General features: G+C 36.5%; 1 protein-coding gene across 1 annotated transcript in view; it reads left to right on the plus strand.

Moving 5' to 3' along the window:
* FEZ2 (fasciculation and elongation protein zeta 2) overlaps positions 1-21,585 on the plus strand; it is a 32,657-nt gene that overhangs the window by 8,288 nt on the left and 2,784 nt on the right. The window contains exons 3-8 of the mRNA XM_061991135.1: positions 681-797; positions 2,139-2,283; positions 6,726-6,994; positions 10,403-10,483; positions 15,046-15,121; positions 16,742-16,807. Coding sequence (XP_061847119.1) covers positions 681-797; positions 2,139-2,283; positions 6,726-6,994; positions 10,403-10,483; positions 15,046-15,121; positions 16,742-16,807 — 754 coding nt within the window. The remainder of the gene's footprint in view (positions 1-680; positions 798-2,138; positions 2,284-6,725; positions 6,995-10,402; positions 10,484-15,045; positions 15,122-16,741; positions 16,808-21,585) is intronic.

Consider the following 21,585-nt stretch of genomic DNA (forward strand, 5'->3'; position numbering starts at 1 on the left):
AGCCCAAAGATATGTTAAAGCAATTGACCTCAAAATGTCAAAAGGTTGGGGTTTGCAGCTTTTAGGAGGTGTGGGGATTTTCTAGGTTGATTTCTAGTCTGGAATCTACTAATAGATGAAGTGTTTTTTTTTTTAGTATCTGTACATATTTGATTTTGAAGGATGAGTGTCATTTGATGGTGTATTTGTGGGAACAACAATATTTCTCTTTCTTTTTGAAGAGACACCAAGATACTGAGCAATATCTTTTGAAAATAATCTGGGGTGGTAACCATGTTCTATTTTCTAAAACAATTTTCTTTATTTCTTATGTGAAAAGGTAAAACTACAAAAGCATGTAAAATAACGGGTTTGTGTAGTACTATAGTATATGGCAAATATCCATCTTCATTTTAGATTTAAGTATCTACGTTGGATTGATTGCAGATAGCTGCATGTCATTGTGTATATGGCTTTCATATGCTGTGAGCATCTAAAGACTGAGCTGTTTTAACTTTCTTCAATTGCAGTTCTGATTTCAGTTATTAAGGTACTTCAGTTTTTTACAGCCAAAATTATTTATTCCACTTTTAGGGGCAAGAAATCTGTTTAATTCTCAGTTCTTATGGTTTTTTTGTTTTTTTTAATGCATATACACATACAAATATGTATATGTATATATATATTTATATGCTCTCTAGGTAAATGATAACTTGAACCTTGATCTGTCAGATGATGAAGAGCTGAGAGAACAACTGGATATGCATTCTATCATTGTTTCCTGCATCAATGATGAACCACTCTTCACAGCAGAGCAGGTAAAGTGTTCAGCAAAGACAGTGTTGTTGGTGTAGTATTTTCTTTAAGTCTGTAGTTATTTTATCTTCTTCCTTGCTTTTTACCATAACTAAGGTTCTTGATTTTCTTATTTAGAATCATAATAATGTGTGAGATATTACTACATCAAAAATTATTCCCGTGCTTCAAGTAAGGTTGATAGTCCAGGATCTTTGAAATCTTTATAAATTTCTTTCCATGAATTAGTCAGAAATACCGCTTAATTAAATATGTGTGTTAAGAAGCAAATGTTAGTGGTATTGTAGAGTTTGTAGTTTTCCAGCATGACTGTGTGGCCATTAATATCTTCACATGACTTTATGATTAGTAAGAATTCCTTGAAGTTTATGCCTAATATGAGAACAGATCAACAGTTGTACTACTAAGCTGTCAGATTACTTAGTGTTTAAAGGCTTCTGTTCCAAATATGTGGATTTACTTAAGTTATCTTGAAAATTGCTCTTCTGAGTCAGGTCAATGACCATCCATTAAGATCCTACTTTAGCAAGCAAACAGAATAATATATATTCCGTTTAAATGTGAACTCTAATGGGCATGGTTAAGAGTCTGAGATTGCTTGAATGGCCTCAGCTCTTTTTTGCTGCGAGGTGGATCTCAGCACTGTCTACAGCCTTTAAACCTGTAAAAGATGGATGTGCTATTTATTCATCCCTTCAGTTAATAATTTAGCCTATAGAAAAATACAGTCTTTCTCCCCCTTTCTCCCCCTTTCTCCCCCTTTCTCCCCCTTTCTCCCCCTTTCTCCCCCTTTCTCCCCCTTTCTCCCCCTTTCTCCCCCTTTCTCCCCCTTTCTCCCCCTTTCTCCCCCTTTCTCCCCCTTTCTCCCCCTTTCTCCCCCTTTCTCCCCCTTTCTCCCCCTTTCTCCCCCTTTCTCCCCCTTTCTCCCCCTTTCTCCCCCTTTCTCCCCCTTTCTCCCCCTTTCTCCCCCTTTCTCCCCCTTTCTCCCCCTCTTTCCCCCTCTTTCCCCCTCTTTCCCCCTCTTTCCCCCTCTTTCCCCCTCTTTCCCCCTCTTTCCCCCTCTTTCCCCCTCTTTCCCCCTCTTTCCCCCTCTTTCCCCCTCTTTCCCCCTCTTTCCCCCTCTTTCCCCCTCTTTCCCCCTCTTTCCCCCTCTTTCCCCCTCTTTCCCCCTCTTTCCCCCTCTTTCCCCCTCTTTCCCCCTCTTTCCCCCTCTTTCCCCCTCTTTTACTTGAGAGTAAAAAAAAAACCCAACAAATCTTAGTCTCTTAACAGTTTCACTTTGAATTGCAGACTGTTTTTCTTCATGCAGGAAGGTTTTCACAAGGGTTTTCATTTTTTTGAAGGTGATTGAAGAAATAGAAGAAATGATGCAGGAATCACCCGACCCAGAAGATAATGAAACACCTACCCAATCAGATCGGCTCTCCATACTTTCCCAGGAAATTCAAACACTCAAGAGATCAAGTACAAACAACAGCTATGAAGAGAGTAAGTGATATTAATTTAGTGTTTTGCTCATATGCTTATTGAAAATAAAGGATAAGTTTGCCATGTGTTTGATTTATAGCAAGTCCTTCTAATGAAATATCCACATTCAAAAATATTTCCAAAATGCCCTGAAAGAATAAACCAGATTTAGAACATAAATGGAAGACTTATCTTCTTAGCTTTCATAACTTAGAGTAAAAATAAGTCTTTATAGAATTGCAAAATAAAGCAAATATGCTAAGGCTTGATTCACTGGAATGAGATCCCTTCCTAAAGTAGTGATTTAATCATGTTTATTAAACTTCATTAATTTCTATATTTTAAAGTGAGACACTTTCTTGAGGCCAATGCACTGTGATTGAGAAGATTTGCTAAAGCTCTTGAAAGCCATGCAGTGAATAATGAATATGGTGTTTCTTTGATACTGTTTCAGTCACTGCAGCATATCTTGATATACTATACAGAAAAATAAGGCAACTGTTGTGGTTTCCCCATAAGGACGTTGAATTGTTTTTTCTCCTCCTTGTCTGTTCCTCTTTAAAAAAGCTTAAGAGTTTTTTAAAAACCTTTGCATCTTTTTCTACTCATATTAAATAATCTGTTCTTCCTTATACAAAAGGAGCAATTACATGTATAGTTTAACTGAGGTACTGAACTTTCTGTAACAGAAAGCTGTGATTAATCAGTTTCATGATGGAAATTTGTTTCATCTGTGTGTTTGTCAAAATTAGTTATAGTAGGTGATAGGTGATAGGAACACAAAGAATATTTGCTAGATGATCCTTCTACTTAGGCTCCTCTTACAAAGTTTGGTGCTTTGTTTCCTGTAATCTGGGTCAGCAATATGAATTCTGTAGAAGATTCAGACAACTAGCTGACCTTTGGTTACATGATTTACAGTTTCTGCTACACGTCAGATTTATAGAGAAGATCCCATTTTCATATTTGGACTCTTAGCTGTCTCAATCCATAAATTTCAGGAATGTGAAAGTAAAGTGTCTCCTCAGCAGGGCTTCTTGCTCTTCTGACAGTTCCATATGTCCGTAGGTTTGGACCTAATCAAGCTTGCTTGGTGTTTCATATCATATTTATTTTGCTTTGCCTCAGGAGCTCATCTTGTCTGTTGTATCTTTATGGTTTAAGTCAACCTTGGCCAAAGCAAGCCTTGAGTTGCTTTGGCAGATAATTTAACTTTGCTTCACCAGTTCCTCAGAATCTGCTTTCATCTCCTTCAGGTCACTTTTATGAAAAGCTCTTTATACCTTTTTTATGTGCCAAGCTACTCCAGAGTTAGTCTGTATCTCTCTTAAATAGTTGCAGGGTGTTATGATTTTGGCCCAGCTGGGCCAAAAAGAACCATAAGCAGCCACTCACTCACTCCTCCCACTCTGGGATGGGAAAGAGAAAAGTAACTGAGGACCTTTGGAACTCCCTAAGGACAGGGTGGGCTCACTCATCACTTTCAGTCCTGGGCAAAACAGACAGGGCTTTTCAACTTGGGCAAGAAAACAAAAATTAATTTAATCCACCAGCAACCAAAAGTAACAGAAAACAACACAGATTGAGACAATGATGAAGAGCATGACCATCCCTTTAAGACCACCTTCTCCCCACCCTGCTCCTTTTCCCAGGCTCAGAGCCTTGATCCCAATGTCTTTGCCTCCCCCTTTCCAGTGGTACAGCAGGCAGGGATTGAGGGTTTCAGTTTTTTCCTGATAGCTCCTGCTGCTTGTCTCTCCTCAAGGCAGATGTAAGTCCTCGCCAGTCCTCCCTGCTCCAGTGCACGATCCCTCACAGGCCAGGCAGCCCTGCACAGACTTCTCCAACGTGTGTTCACCCCGAGGGCTGCAGTTCCTCTCCACCTCCTGTGTGGGTCTCCACGGCCCAAATTCTCCCCAGCATGGCCTACGCCATGGCCGCCTCCTCACACAGTCTCCTGTCTGTCTGGGCTCAATTGTTCCCAATGGGCTGGTGTCCTTGTTAGGCTCAGTCATCCCCCACTGGCATGGGGTCCTCCCAGAGCTGCTGGTGGCTCTCAGACCTACCATTAACCTTCCGTGGGTTGTAGGGGGACAAACTGCATTCTCACTGCAGGCTGCAGAGGAGTGCTCCTCCGATCCTCCTTTGCTAACTACAGGGTCCATGTGTTGCCTCCATTGTGTACCACTCCCTCCACCTCCTCCTATGCATGTACCAGATTGGCTCAGCTGGGCCAGAAATGGGTTCAGCTCAGAGCCAGGGGAAGTTTTGAGAGCTGTTTATGGGGGCCAGCACTGCAGCCTCCTTCCCCTGTTTACCAAGCAAAATGCAGCTTCACACAAACCCATCACACAGGGTTTTCCTAGAAATTGGCTTTCACAAGACAACTCAGAGGCATTAATGTTTAGGAGTGAGAGCAGGAAATTGAAACTTGTATTGACTTTTTTCATGGATAAGACATGTATTAAGACAGTCCAAATATAAAACTCTGGTTACAGAGGTGAGCCCTACATACCTAAGGTAAAGTAGTCTTCTGTACTTGAATTTCTCTGTATTCACTCATCTGCATCATCTGAGTAGTTCTTAGGTAGCCCTTTTGTAGGCTTTGGTAATGACAACTGACAAGTCAGGATTGCAGTTGTTATCTGCACCTTAGTATTTGAAACAATTGTTTCTTAGTCTGTAGAGATGGTTCTAAAATGTTGGGACTCACTAGAGCTCTCTCTTACTTTCTTTCACAAAAACAAAACAGTGATGTGACCGATACTTTTTACCACACAGTGTACTCAGTTTCATGAACTCTAAGGCCTGGTCTGCTACTTGCACCCACAGAATCCCAAATAAACTTGTCACTGAATTTACCTTTGTTTCCACTGCTTATGTTTGGGTTGGTGTTGCTATTTGCTATTGCTGTCAATGAGAGTTGACTTTCCAAAAAGTTAATGGTGTGATAAAGACCTACTGTGGTACATGCAATGAGTGTGAGCACAGCCCATATCTGTGTTGCATGTAGAGGCCATCACCTGCACACTACATATGTAGAATATTTCAAACAACAATATAGGTGATAGATGGTTCAAACTACTTGAAGAGATGATCTCTGAAGTTCCCTTCCAACCCTACCATTCTATGATTCTGTAATTAAATCCTTAAGCATATGGTATTGTTACAGAGTTTTTGACAGAGTTTAAGGCCTAGGCTATTCCTGTAGCTCCTTGCCAAAGAATTGCCTTAACACATTTCATTACTTTTTCTTTAGTAAATGATGATGAGATTTCTTCAATCAATTTTACCTGCTCTCATTTGAGAGAAAAGTGACATATCACCAATTACCTTTGATGCTTCTGAGAGCTAGATGTTTTTGTAGTTTGTGGCCTTGTTAGTATTTTTCAACTCTTGTCTATTTGTGCTTTTCCTTAGAACAATTTTTTAGGCGTGACACTTACTAGACTAATGCAATATAACCAAATATTTACAGACATCTATGCAGTGTCCTTAAACTGTACCCTTCAGCGTAACCAGGACTAGCCATTTCTCAGATGACATAGAAACTGCTGGGACATACTAGCTTCCTAGGTGTGTCAGACTTAATTGGGAATGGAAAGCAGTCCTCAAAGAACATGCTCACTTTTAACTCAAGCAAGTCTCAGAACAGTCCTCTTGGTTATAATTTCACTCTCTGTAATACATGACTTAATAGTACCTTTAAAATGCAAACCCGGAGGGATGGTTTTTTTTTGTTTCCAAACTGACATGTTACAGGCTTCTGAATTAGCTTTGACCAATTCAGTCTCATAATTTCTCAAAACTATTAATGTTTATTTTTTATTGAAATTAAATCCTCAGCTAATTTTGATCTGGGTCTTTGTTTTAGGCCATATAAGGCCATGCTTTTGACTGTAGTCACCAGACAAAATTTGGAGAATTTTGCTGGATTTTCTAGTAAATGCATCTAAAAATTTTTCCATAGAAACTTGGCACAAGTCTTTATTAATATACTTGCATACCTTAGTAATATCCCCCCAAAGATTCCCTTGCTTGGAGTGTAGTTTCTGTATTATTGTGGGTGAAAAATCCCGAAACTTCAGAAATGCCAAAAGTGGTGGTTGCTGTGTCAGAAAATACGGAGGCCTTTTATTTTCAACAGTGAGTGTAGGCGGAAAGTACTACTTAACAGAGGTGTCAGTGTTGAAGGTTTAACGCTTACTTCAGCTTCCTTAAGCACAACATACACTTCGTATTTGCAGATTTTCTCAGAAGAAAAGAGTTTAACCATCTCCTTGTTACTAATCTAGTTGCTTCTGTGATGTGTTTACTCCTTTAGGAATATTGGTTTTGTTTATATTAGTTTAGGATTGAATTTTTTGTTTGAAAAATTTTAGGGTATATTTTTCTTGTAATTCCCACAAGTATTCTCATGCTTAAAATCCTGACAGATTCCTTTTTATATCAACTGTTTATAGGAGTAAAAAGATTGTCTGTTGCTGAGTTAAATGAACTGCTAGAAGAAATTGAGACTGCTATTAAGGATTATTCTGAGGAACTGGTGCAGCAGTTGGCTCTACGTGATGAACTGGAGTTTGAGAAGGAAGTGAAGAACAGCTTCATTTCTGTCCTCATTGAGGTACAGAACAAACAGAGAGAACATAAAGAAACGGCAAAGAAGAAAAAGAAGCAGAAAAATGGTAGTCCTCAGAATGGCAAACAAGAAAGAGGTCATATGCCTGGAACAGTAAGGAAATTTTGTTAACTATTTACATATTCCATTTCTTTTTTGTCCCCTATGGGAAGTAGCAGTTCAAGATAACTGTTAGATCTACCTGGGAGTCTTGATTGATAATAAACTAACCATGAGCCAGCAATGTGCCCTCGTGGCCAAGATGGCCAGTGGCATCCTGGGATGCATCGAGTGTGGCCAGCAGGTCAAAGGAGGGTCTTCTCCCCCTCTACTCTGCCCTGGTGAGGCCTCATCTGAGTACTGTGTCCAGTTCTGGGCTCCTTAGCTGAAGAGGACAGGTAACTTCTGGAGAGAGTTCAACGCAGGGCCACCAAGATGATCAGGGGACTGGAACATCTTTCATATGAGGAAAGGCTGTGGGAACTGGGGCTGTTTAGTCTAGAGAAGAGGAGACTGAGGGGAGATCGTATTAACATTTATAAATATCTAAATAGTTGGGTGTGAGGAGGTTGGGACATCCCTTTTTTCTATAGTAGCTAGCAACAGGACAAGAGGTAATGGGATGTAGCTGGAACACAAAAAGTTCCACTTAAACATAAGAAAAAACTATTTCACTGTGAGGGTGATGGAGCAGTGGCACAGGCTGCCCAGAGGGGTTGTGGAGTCTCCTACCTTGGAGGTCTTCAAGACCCACCTGGACATGTTCCTATGTGACCTGATCTAGGTGACCCTGCTTCTGCAGGGGGCTTGGACTAGATGATCTCTAAAGGTCCCTTCCAACCCTTACCGTTCTATGATTCTATGATCTGTTTCCATGCCTTCATTTGCAGACGAAGTTTAGACACTTCCTGTTGAGATTTTTTTTTCATAAGGTCATATCACTTTTTATTCTTCTCATACTAAAAAAATATTATTTTTTTATTGTTTGCAAATTAGCCTGGAGTCAGCATACCTTTCTTGCAAAAAATACTGCATTTGGAAGTTCTGCTTTCTGTTCTGTTGTCAATAGGCAAACTCATTTATCTGTTTGGTTTTGCTATGTGAATTTTTGTATCCACGTACCACTGTTAGTCTTGCAGGCAATTCAGTTGCATTGTTGGTGTAGTTGTACAGATATTTATTGATCTACTGGCTTTTTAGGTAGGAATAAACTAAAAGTCTTAACCTGGATTTCTTGAAGCCTGTGGCAGAGTTACTACATCCAATGCGAGACTGGGTGAGGCCAAAGTGTAGTGCAGAGGTGCAGGGAGGAGGTAATTTAATTTACTCTTTACAGAACATAGCAACAAAAGGAAAAATGCCTTTCAACAGTTTGAGTAATAAGACACAGAGGACAAAATAAATTAGATTATTTTCCTCATCCATGCAATTTTTCCTTTCTTATCTTTCTAGTATAATTTTAAATTATATAAGTGGGATATTAACATTAGGATTTCTTAGTGTCTCTTACAGGATGTGGAGAACGTGGTTAACATATTGTAGATCTTTGCTAAAGTTTCAGAAAGGATATTTCAGTTTGACATCAGAAAGTTTTTGGGTTTACTTTTCAAACATAAGGAATAAACATATGTAATGAAACATAATTCATACAAGTATAAGATACTTGTGATGTAACCCAGATGAAGTTCGGATCTTGTCCATCTAATGAAAAGAGTTCCTGTACATAGCTAAGTTTTAACAGAATGATAAGAAAGTATACATCTGGAAAACAATACAAAATTGTCACCCCTCTGCAGGAGCACGGTGAAAACTTCAAATGCATTCTTTTTTTGGTTCTCAATCATTGAAAAACAAAATCTAGTATTACAGCTAGAAGGAAAAATAATTATTTGGTTTTTAACCTTTAGTCAAATGACTCACAAGGTATTATGTTTCTTTTCAAGTTGAGAGACTTGAATATTTGCTTTCAAGTATAACTGTGCATGAACCCAATACAAGACATTTTTGTTTTGGTTGCTTCAAGATATAAATATGTCAGATTGCTTTCTGAGAGGGATTGAACACATTAGCTCCCAAGTAAGACTGTAGGCTGCAAATGTGTGGTTCCTTTGAAAATGGTTTTCACTATTGCCAAGTACAGATTTGAGAATCTTCTCCCAGAAAGAAGTGCAAGCTTCCTTCCTTCGCTCCTTTTCTCTTTCCTTTTTTTTAGGGAGTGCTGAGAATGTGCATACAGATAGTATGTTAGAGTGAGTTTCTGTTAATAAAAAATGTATAAATTATTTTATTATGTAAAACTATAATGAAGTCTCATTTAAATAAAAAGCTTTGAAGTAAGTGTATGTTTTTATACTCTAAGAAAATCAATTCTCCTGTAGATACTATAATTGAATTTTAATAAATAGTAATTTAAATTCTTTGTCCTTGACACAGGCTTTGGGTAAATAGCTTGCTTAGGCATCTAAAACTTCTACCTCTCTCACAAGGGCAAACTGGGGAGTAATTAAAAATAGTCAAGCCTTGAAGATATTCTACTTAAATGATATCTTTGGGGTATCTTTGAGTTAAGATTGCTCTGGCAACAACTGTGTCTGTTTACTGACCTCATTGTGCTTTAGAAAGCAAATGAATACTATATTCCAGCACTGTTTCTTCCCTCTCCCATAAATAAATACATTCAGATAAATGTGCTAGGATGCGTGCATCCCACTGCACCAGGTCAGCAGCTTGATGGTTTCTTCATGTTCTTTTCTGTTGTGGATTTTTACATCTCATACTAAACATAAAATTGGTTTGATTTTTAAGTTTTATTTTTGTTTTTTTAACTTGTCTTCTGCAGCAAGCAAAAAGGATTACAAAGTTCATGAAAAATACTCTGCATGGATTATATGTTAATTTTTATTTACTTGGATTCTATGATTCCATGTAAAGGAAATTCCATGAAATTAATATGAGAGCATTATTAATTTATTGTGTCTTATTTTATCATACTACCAAAAAAATGAAGAATGCAGTTGGTAGCTAATCATTCCTTCAGTTGTGGAAAAGGAAGCATGAAAATATAAAATGTTTTAAAGAGGTAAAGTTGAAAATTACTACCTCTGAACAATGTTTCTAGTAGACACTTAAAATCTGAAAAATTGATATCAGCAGTGTCTCAAAGTGTATTGCTCACACACGAATCATAAAGGAGATTGTACTATGAACTAAACTTTCAAAATACTGTATTTCTACCTTTCAAAATAAAACAGCCTTAAAAGGCAGATCTTGATTATCAGGTCTGCAATATGAAGACTTTGGTTGAGTTTTGATGTAGATACACTGCTTAACTGCCATTATAAGGTTTACTTTTTAATTATAAAAATGAAGTAGATTAAGGAAAAAAATAGAAATGTGCTGAAATACTTGTTAGAGCTTGTCTTTGTCATTTGTCTTTTATAGTCTTGATAAATGCTGATTAATAGTCTTCTGAACTTTTCTCTGTCCCTTTTCTTCTTTTTGCTGTGTTTTCACTACTTTTAGCGCTTCAGCATGGAAGGGATCTCAAATGTCATACAGAATGGCTTCCGCCACACGTTTGGAAACTCAGGTGGAGAAAAACAGGTGCTGGGCTCTCTTCTCTCTTTTCTTCATTCTTTCCCTGCACTTTCAGTAGGAGATGAGATCTTAAAAATGGACAGTGGTTGAAGATAAATGCTGACACAGGAAAAAATAGAACAAAAATGTTTAAATCTGTTCTCTTTCCCTGCCTCAGAACTCTGATCAGACTACAATCTCTGTCTCTCCTCAACAGCTGGAGACAGTCAGGACTTGATATCCTAATGCACTGAAGTACTAGACCTTACTTCTTTATCCCCAACTAAAAATCTGTGTTGACATAATGCTTGCATGAAATACATCACATGTCAGTAAAAAACTAACATACCAAGGAAGATTCTGTGTAAGGTTAGGTGTAGCGTTCCATCCTTCAGCATTAAGGACTTGGGTAATGTGTCCAACTCAAAAAAGGTTTTGTTTTCTTTTTTCTTCAAATGTTCAGAGCTGATACATCTAAAACCAAGGTAGTATCTGGAAAGCACATGGACTGTACTGTATGTCTTTTTACCTTTGATATACTGGTATAAAATATCTAAGCTGTAGGCAACTTTGTGCCTTTTCATTGGCTATTTAAATGTTGAAATACATAGCACATAGACCCAGCTTCAGTGGACATCACTGTAGATATTACCTGTAGCAAGATTCTTATGCTTTACTTGAAAATAATACTCAATGGATAAAAACACTTGTGCTATTGTTTAGGCTTTTGGCACACATTTCACAATACTGGTACCTATAGCTGCCCACTGTAGTTTATGCTGTTGTCAGCGGAATGTGTTAGAATTTTCTTTCCTTTTCTTTTTCCCTCTCTTGGTGAGAAGTCCATTGAAGCAATAGACTCCTTGGTGGTTTAGAAGTCATGCCTGATTAGGCTGTTGTGTGGAAGATAACTGGAGTATCCTGCAGAGTTCAGGAACTAAAATAACTCCTCTCAAGTCAATCCTTAATCATGAGCTTAGAAATCGTGGACTTGCCTTATTTTTTAACAATATATGTGTGAGAGTCCATGAATACATAGATCCAGCTATTTGTCCCCAGCTTCGGGGATCTTAAAGACAGGTACAAAGCTTACCTCATTTTTTTTTTTTTTTTTACCACTCTGTGTTGTATCAGTACTGGTAAAGTAATAGCTGTGCTGTTGTTTTTTTCTTTGCAGTTTAATAATAAATTACAGCTGGTTTTACCTGTATATTTAGCTATTTTAAATATAATATATTTTCAAAAAGTGAATATATTTATCTATGCCAGCCTCTCTTACTTTTGGTTATGTGCCTGTTCAACTACACCTTTTCGTCTTTGACTGCCTCCTAACTTTCTAGACGTAAGTAGCATAATAATGTAGTAACAATAACACTGATTGGATAACTCTTCCAGTCATTTTTCTGAGTTAGTTCATTAATGTTTTTCTTCAAGTTGATCATACTTTTCCCCTGATTTGTCTTATACTATATTATTGTGAGCAAGGTTATGGGTGTTTTTTACCTGCCTGTATCCTAAAGCCGGTCATGGAACTAATAAGAACTTCAAATAAATAACAGGGGAAAGAGGTAGGAAAGATACCAACTCTTTTCTGATCTAGTACTGGAAATTGGTTTTTCTGTGGCATTTGAGTTTGGAATTTTTTGGTTGGTTGATTTTTGTTATCAAATGCTATGTTATCAAAATCTGTTCCTGCTTTTAAAATGTTGATGTCATCTTATTATTGCAACAAGGTGCAAAGGAAAGGAGATATCTGATGCTTAGTTGCTTAGTGCTGCTTTCAGAATATTGAATGTTTTTTCTTCATTGAGTGTTGTCATTCTAAACTCATGCTCAGGTGTCTTCAGCTGGAGTTGTGCTCAAAACAAACCTCAGGAAAATTATTTGTGTGCCTTAAAAGGTAGAAGTTCACACACATAGAGTCGCAATGCGAAATTTATGACAAATTTCTAGTTATTTCAGAACTCTTTTCAGTCTTTAAATGGTGTTTCCCACATTTACTGTTTTTTGGCTGGTATTACTCTGATAGTTGGTACTTTCCTTTTTAACATTTTAATCCTTTTATTTGTGTATTTTGAGACATAAGTGAAAAATACTTGGAATATTCCAACATTTAAAGAGAAATTTACAGTGGGAACTACCTATTGCCATCTGATGATGCAGTTGGAAAAAAACACAGCAACTGTATAAAAGCTACTGAAATGTTGGTAGCTCATTCTGTGATGGTATTTCTGGAAGAAAGCTAGTCATCTTCATTTTGATTTTCAGGCATATTGAACACTTTTTATAGGTGACTACAAATCACAGTGGGAATTGCTGCTTACCTTATTGTCAAATCTGCTTCAATTTAGTGGTAAACTTAACATTTGAGCATGTCAGTAAGCTACACTTAAGTAATTTTTCTTCTTTTTCATAATGTTAACACTTCTCACTGCAGTCCAGGGAATGGGTTTTTATAGTGCTGTTGTAGAGACTTACTGTTTCAGCAGCAAAATATTGTTGTGAAAAGCAAGATGATTTCTGGGAACTAAGGAAGAAATTACTTAGTAATTTAAAAGACAATAATTTAAAATAAATATGTTACTATTAGAGAGGAAAATTGGAAGGTGGAATTTACTGGAGAAGAAAAACAAGAGATTGTGTTATTTGGTCCAGTGAAGCATATCCTAGTAATTTCTTGTCTAGATAAAGGGTGGAATGCCACTTAGTTATGAAGGCTTGAAAAGACATCTGATTTCTAAGTTAGTAGATCTACTTTTATCTCTGACATAGCAGATGTAACAGCTTTATATATAGCTGTTGATTCCATTAATTTTAGTGAGGGTGCAGGTCCATAATGGTAGCTGTTGATTACATCTACTGGGAAAGAAATTGGAAATTGCCTGTTTTTTGAGAAATGTTGTATACCTTCCTCTGCTGTGTGAAGTGAATGTGAGGAAATGCAAAAGGAAAAGGAAAGAAAAAAGCACCTTGAGTTCGGATATGGTCTTGGTGAGTCATCAGTGCATCCCTTACAACAGGTTCCCTTAAGTGGCACACGACTGAGTCCGTCCGGCTTTTAGGCAGAGGACAGGAGTGTGTGAGGTGCGTGATCCTGCTCTGAACATGGTAATAGTTATAGGCAACACCATATCTCCTTCTGCAAAGTGAACCTCTTCACCAGAGTCTGAGTTACTCTTGACTCTTGCTGAAGTAGCACTCCTAGGACAGAAGGAGAGACCTTGTATGGAACATGTTTTCTGACTGTTACATGGAAAACCATGTATCTCAAGCTGAATGAGAGACAGAGAGTTGCTTTGCCTACTGCCTGTTAACCCAGCTGTTAACCGAGAAGGAAGATCCTGTGAAATTCTTAAAAACTGAAGCTTTTTTAATTAGAGAAAATTCCAGTGATTTCAGTACTTTTGAAATGTTGACTTTTTAAGGAAGATATGCATTCATATAGATTGCAAAGTAAGTTATCACCTAAATGCATTTTGATAGAAGAACAACAGAATTGCTTCAGGAATTTGAAGGTATGAAAACTCCTGAAAGATTTATGAAAATTTTGCTCTTTTTTTTTTTTAAACTGGCAAGAATGAAATATTTCTATGAAAAGTAAATGGAACAAAAAGGGATTTTATTTGAAACTGTTAGCACATTCGCTGTTAATACTGAGAATTTAAATCAAAATCCTAATGGTAGAGTCTGAGGTTTAATTATGTGCTTTGTTCCTTTTGGTTGGAAGTGTATAGCATTAGGAGGGGAAAGCTGTCTGTTTAGATAATTCATAACTATGAGCAGCCTAATTTCCTTTGCACAGACTTGTACATCACCTTTGGGGCTGGGGCGATGCTGTCTGATCTGTCAAAATCCTTGGAATGTTTCACATTCTCAGTGAGAGCTATCCAGTCACTGAGAAAATCCTAGAGCTGTTTTGAGGGTGTTCAAACATAGCGTATGCTGAGTTTGATGATTCTTGCCCCCAAAAGCCTGGTTAGCACATTCCTATAAACCTGAAAGCCTTATTTAATAAGGCACCTCCACAGTCTGTATCGGTTTTGCTCTGAAATCCTTTAAAAAGCTGACTGTTAGCAGTTTCCCAAGTTGTTTGAAGGTAGTATCTTTCAGATTACTTTCTGATTTTTTGATACAACTAGTGACACATGATTTGTTTGAAAACTGTTCATCTGCACTGCGAAGGTTGTCCTGTAGGCTTTTATTTGATTATAAGAAGTACTTTAAATACATTAAGGACTTGTGTTTGACTTCTGGAAGCAGAAGACGAAATATTTTACTATTGGTATGCATGGACGCTGAGAACAGAGAAGCCTTTTACTTTAAACAGCTCCATTGCTTTTTTAGTTTTAGCTGCACAACTTCTTAAAGTAGTCACGTAACTAGGCAGAAAAAAGAGATTGAAGTTATCTTCTGTGATAAAAGCTTTGGGATAGGAAAGGTAGAATCTTAATGTCTTGTGAAATGTGATCTTCTGAAAAGCTTTTATTTGTGACTAGCAATTTCAATTGCTACCATTTCTGCAAAGTAAAATACAAGCAAAATGAATTGCATGAAACGATTGTCAAGTAACCATGTTTTTCATTTGACAGTACTTAACAACCGTTATTCCTTATGAGAAGAAAAATGGACCCCCATCTGTTGAAGATCTTCAAACATTAACCAAAAGTGAGTATCTGAAGTTCCACAACTGATCATTTCTTTTTATTTCTAACTATAATTGCTCAAAACCAGTGAATCCATACAGTTATTTTGTATCTCTTACACTGTTTCATGTGTGTAACATTGCATTGCATCATTTTTAACCATGCAGTCTGGACAGATTTTACTCTTTTTCTGAGCTTTCACAATAAGTTTGTATTCTGGCTGAGAAAATGCTAGAGTGCATCAATATATGTGATCAAATCTTGGTGCAGGGCTTTGGATCTAACCATGTCTTAAGGTGCTTTTTAGCAGCACATATCTGTGATTTCCCATAGGTGGCTAAAGGATGGCAAAAGACTCATTGGCTGTTTCCTGGAAAGAGAAAATAAATGTTGTACATATTCTGGAGTAAATTAAATGTTTAAGCAGGAATTAAATTTCCTTTCTTTTTCTTCAATAGGCACCTTAGCTGGTAATTGATATATATTCTGACAAGTGTATTTTTCATTTTATATTTACTCCTGCAGAGAAACCTTGTCTTCTTGCCATATTTAAATTTGACTTGAAAATATTCTCAAAAATTCAATATTAAGCGGAGAGAAGTTAAAGAAAACATCTTGTGCAAATGCACCGTAGAGAGTATTAACAGTCTTGCCTTATGTGAACTGGTTGGAAATTGATTCTGTGACTCAGTTGCAGATTTCTGACTCAGTCTGTTGTTGTTAAGGCAGACAGTAAAGCAAGTATTTGGGATTGTTTGGTGGTTTTTCTTTCAAAGCTGTGTATTCCCTAGTTAAGAACACTAACCTTTGCAACATAAAAGTTGAAAGAAAACACTTGTTATATTTTTAGTTCCATTTATTAAATACTGCTATTCAGTATAATTTTGTTCATTTGATTCTTTCAGTGGTGTCCAGAGCACTTTTTAGAAGATTGGTTTTGTTTATGGAGTAACAGCAGCCTTACATATGTAAAGTTGAGCTAGTCCAAATGTTTTTCCTTCTTCAGGAATATGCAAGGATGGACAATTTTGGTTTGATATGTCACAAAAATGCCATTCTGGCATTATTCCAAGAGAATTCCAAATTCAGTCATGTATTTAAGATTTTTCTACGCCACAGCTGCTAATGTTCACCATCTCAGGAGAAAAAAAGAGATACCAACATTTTCATCAGATCATGCACAGCAGTGTTTCTCCAGAAAAGTGCCATTATTCAGTGATTCAGTGTGAAGGTTATACTCCATTACTGGATTAATTTCTTCTTTTTGCCTAAGATTTCCAACCCTGCAGTAGTTGTTAGCACATTTTAGTTTTGAATATGATGACTTTCAGAGACTTATTTTTTTTACAGGGAATATGTGCTTTCTTGTTATAACTGAAGAGATTTTTGTTGTAATAATTAACTGCATAAATTGGATCTCCTGCATCCATTTATTGTGGAGTACGGAGATAATTACACCAGTGAAAGGTGGAGATACGCTATGCTTCATTGTACCATCTTATATTCCATTTAAGAGTTTTCTTATGAATCTGAGGGTAGTATCCCTATTCGTACTTGAAACAGGTCCATGGTTTTTCTTTTGAGAGTATTGTCTTAATAATTTGTGACTAAATATGTGAATTTTACTTTTTTCAAACTTTAGTCCTGCATGCCATGAAAGAGGATAGTGAGAAAGTGCCAAGCTTGTTAACGGACTATATTTTAAAGGGTGAGTACATTTCTTATCTGGGATTTTTTTTTAATTCTAAATTAACTTCATGTACATAAAAAGCATATGTAGCATTCCTGAATTATGCTGTCTTTTTATTGAGCACAGGTCTCAGTTCTATTTTGTCCAAGTTTTCTGAGGATATAGTTCGCAAATAAAAGATGTTTCTTTTCTTTGTGGTAGTATAATATAGCAAAGTCTGTGGTATAGATTCAGATAACCGAAGGAGATCAGCAGGAGCAGAGCAGTCTGGCATTTCAGAATCAGAATTCAAACTGTGATATTAATGTATTTGCTAGATGATGTGCATACAGCTTCATCTTAAGTGTTAACTTTTGATCAATGGTAAAAATTATTGCTTTTACATGTACTTGTTATACCTACTTCACATTTTATTTAAAAGTTTTGTGTACAAGTAGTTTATTTTCCAGCAATTCTATTTTCCAATGTGATCTATATACATTGATTGTATAGGACTGATACACATCTGATAGAATGTCAAACATTGAAAATCATTACTTGCTTTAGCTTTAAGGAGATATTTCAAGTAGTTTGCAGATTGTTAAGTTACTTTTAAACATTTTTTTCTTCTAACTTAATTTTTGTCTATATCTTACTAATCCTTATGTTCTTAATAAATTCTTAGCATATATAGCAGCCTTTTCTTTAGGGTTTAAAATTTAGCATATGCATGAAACTCCTATGATCTGAACAAACAGGTATACAGACAGAAGATGGATGCCTTTTTATTTGCCACTTGAATGTATATTGTGTTCTGCTTCATATTTATATGCGGCAAAGCTTTTCTTTTCTGTTGGTGTCGGGATTTCTAAGTCACGCTATGTTTTCAAATAGAATCATTTGACTTAATTCCCTCTGTGTGTTTCTTAAAGGTTTTTGTATTTCTTGCACATTCTAATCACTCTCATCTCACAGAGCTTTGAAAGTACTTTCAGGTTTAAAGTTGAGAATGAAATTAGGTGTGTGATCGCTTCAGAAAAATGGAAAAGAGCACCATGCAGCATTCTAGAAGCTCGGACAGAGTTCCTGTTGCAAAGTTTTGTGTAGGGTTGCAGAACTACTGCATAGAGTAAGAAGGTGGAGATCCTTTCAGTTCATTCCTTTGATTTCTCCGTTGTTTACTTACCCTTTCTGAACATCCTTTTTAAATTAGGAAAATGTATTTGCTTATGAGCTGAGAGACATTTAGGCTCAAGATAAAGGTCTTTTCAATGGTGATGGCACTAAACTACGGTTTTGTGAAGCGGAATATTTGACCCAACTGTTGGCAATAATTAAAGCCATTTGCTCTTCATTATAATATATCTGGTAGAAACCAGTTGGAGTGAATAGTGCTCTTTACAGTGTCTGCTCTTATTTTTAGATGTAGTTATCCAGAAAAGCTTTCAGTTTACTGGGATACTAAGAAGAAATTGACTGATAGGGAAATGGAAACATATGACAGGATGATCTAGGAAGCTTGATATTGAGGTTCCCTCCTACCTCTGCTTGCTCATGACTTTGAAATCACCAGGCATGTTTGTCTAGCTAGATGCAACATTGCAAAGCCATCATACTCGCAGTAAATGTATTGGTTCAAAGAAGTCATCATACACAAGCACCATATGTTTCTAAATTGTAAAACCCAGAAGATGAGAATATGAAGAATCATTCACATCACTTACACTGATTATTTCCTCTCAGCTACTTTTTCATTACTGAACAAAACTAAGCCTTTCTTGACTTTCTGTGGGTCTGTTTGCACAAACAATAGCAAGCAATCTACAAGCTAATGAGCACAGAATTTTACTTTTCCTTTCAGTATAGTCTTAACAAAGCTTAATATTGCTATGTTTAGAGTACGTTAAATATTTAGAGCTCATCTAACAGTGTTACATCATATGTAGATTTATCCTGTGGAATATGCAAAGTCTTTCCATTGTTTCTGAAGTTGTAATCTGTTTCTCTCTTTCTGCCACTAAAATTTCTGGCCTAAAGTCTCAGTGAAGCTTCCTACATGGCTCAAAATACTCCCAACCACCTGTATTACTGTCTGGAAATTATTTCTAAAGTTTATTAAAAATAGATCAGATGGTTCTATACAGTCACTTAACTTTCAATGCAGCTTTTGTACTTTAAATTCCAAATGTCTTGAATTTAAAAATAAAAGGAGTGACCTACTTTTTGAAGAGTCTGTTCTCTTCACTGGAAAGATTAAAAATGTCTTGGCAAGTTTAAAATGATTATGAGGATTTTGGGTTTTGACTTTATCCAAAAGAAGCAGAAGGATAACAAGTTCTGGACCCAGTGATAATCATCAGTATGGTATAGTGATAATTGCATTAATTTTATGTTTGTGTACTGTGTGATCCAGTCTTACACTGAATGGATTCCATTTCTTTTTATTAAGCTTTAATCAAGAAATGATTCTGTTAACTTTTTGTTCCTTTGAGAATCACCTTTTCCAGTCTTAAAACAAAAAGGGGGGCAATAAATTACATATAATTATAGGATATATGTAACTCTATGGAAAATTTTAGTGTGGCATTTGTAAGCACAGGTGAAACCTTCCATTTTACAGAGCAAAGAAAAAAAAAATCTTGCAAGTAAATCTGTAGTGATTTTTATTTTAAAGCAGCACTATCTTTTTATTCTGTGGTATTTAAAAACTTAGAACATGCAGTCTTACGTGGGTGTTACAGCTGTCCAAAGAATTAGTAATAAACTTGCCCAGATATTGTTGGTTACTGTTGAGAAGTTACTTAGATTGCTTAGAAGTAAGAGGTGAAGAAAAAATGTTAGGAAAATAGTGATTCTAACAATTGCCATGGCATTGTTGGTATCATGTAATAGGACAAATAAAAGAAAAATGTCATGAACCTGGAAAGGTAATTAAACTGTCAGACTGAGCAATAAGGGTTGATTTAACAAGAAATCTTGCCGAATTCATTGGTGTTCTGATGAAAACAAAATGATAGCAAAATAAGTTTATCATTTTCTCTGAATGTCGTAGTGTTATGAGGAAGTATTGCCATCTTGAATATCTTGAGCTACACGCCTAAATGATTCAGAAACTTGCAAAAGACTAGCTTTGGGTCATGTAGTAAGACACACACAAACCCCCTCCACGTGTGTTGTCTAGTACTTGACATCTTCATTTAATAATGCTCGAGTAAATTTTTGGCAAAGCAGTTTGACATGGACTGGAACATGGAACTGGAGCTTTATGCCACCAGATCTGCTTTTGACATTCTGTGTTAACATGGATCATTCTTGCACTTTTTTCATAACCAACTAATGCTTCTGAAACACTGGAAGTAGAAATCCTCAGAACGAGGGATGTGCAAATCCAGTACAATACAGAAATGCAAAAGGACAAGACAACTCCATGTGTTTCATGTTTGGGAAAAAACCCAACTTCATATGCACTTATGAATGGGATTATTAGTTTTGAAGTTATTTCTGGTGTTTACTTTTTTAAAGTTTTCCCTTTTCCCAGTTTTTGCCACCCCCTTTTGTTCCTCCAAATGTTAAATATCATTGGTTTATCCTCATGCTTAAGTGCCTTTTTCCAGTGATCGGTTAACTCTCCCCTGGATCTATTCCATAGGGAGTACCTACTCAGAGGTGAGCATCTCAAAGGCAGACTATGTACATATTTTATGTAGAATCTTGTACAACGTAGTAACTTACCTTCTCTTGTTCATCTTACTCTTGATGCAACCTCAGTTATTTTCAAGGGTATTATTTCAATTTCATGGAGTTTCATTTCTTCTTACTTTTCAGTGAACATTTCCATTCTGAAGCTAGTAATAATGGAAAGGGCTTAGTGATTTGCTTTGCAAGTAAATTGTAGTTCTCCCACCAGCACATGATTCATATTCAATTTTATTGTTCTAGAATGAAAATAGATGGCAATGTGTAATTTATAAGCATTTGTAATCAAGCTTATATTTTTCTGAATATAATGTAATGTATAATTGTTATAATATTTTATCACTAAGAGTCACAAAGTAGAAACTGAAATTTGAAAGAGGGTGGGGGAATAATGTATTTGCTGACAGGGAAAAACAAGTCAAGCCAACACTAAAATTCTTGATCTTGGAAAGCACACTTTTGGACTGAAACTGGCAGTCTAGTAAGCTCACTTTATTTAAATGTAGTGGGCTCATGTTTATGTTCATCTTTCTACTGAGCTTTTCTGATGGTTTAACAAATTATAATGTGCTTTGAAAACATTGTGTTTGTTTCCATTGAAAGACCAATGCAGGCAAGCAGCAAAGTCTTGTGTGCCCAAGTTAAGCTGAAAGCAGGGAGCACAGATGGAGATATTTTTGTCATATTTTGTAGTTGCTTTTAGATGCCACAGCAATAATAGGTACTGTATCCTTACATGATAGAATGTTTGTTTTAACTGAATTTTAATATTTTTTTCTACAGAAGCGTTCTGTCTTTCTTCTTGCTTGTATAATGTAATGACTTTCTGCATTGTGATTTTATTTGCTAAGTACAATAAGACAACAAGTAGTAGCATGTGTAACCCTTAAAGTATGTGAGTTTAGGTTGCTTTCTGAGGAAAATGCCTCTATGTAGTTGTCTGTCTCTTCAGCCTCACAGATAATAATTGCCAATTAGCAACCCCACAAGAGTTGTGGAAATAACTGCATTTCACAAATACTGCAGGAGACCGCATCTAGATCAGAGGACTGAAAACCTTCTTCCTATTGAGCTAAAGGCTATTAGCTTCGAAAAGCCAACATACAGTCAGCCAGATAGCG

This window comes from Colius striatus, chromosome 2 (assembly GCF_028858725.1).
Source record: "Colius striatus isolate bColStr4 chromosome 2, bColStr4.1.hap1, whole genome shotgun sequence".
NCBI classification, from domain to species: domain Eukaryota; kingdom Metazoa; phylum Chordata; class Aves; order Coliiformes; family Coliidae; genus Colius; species Colius striatus.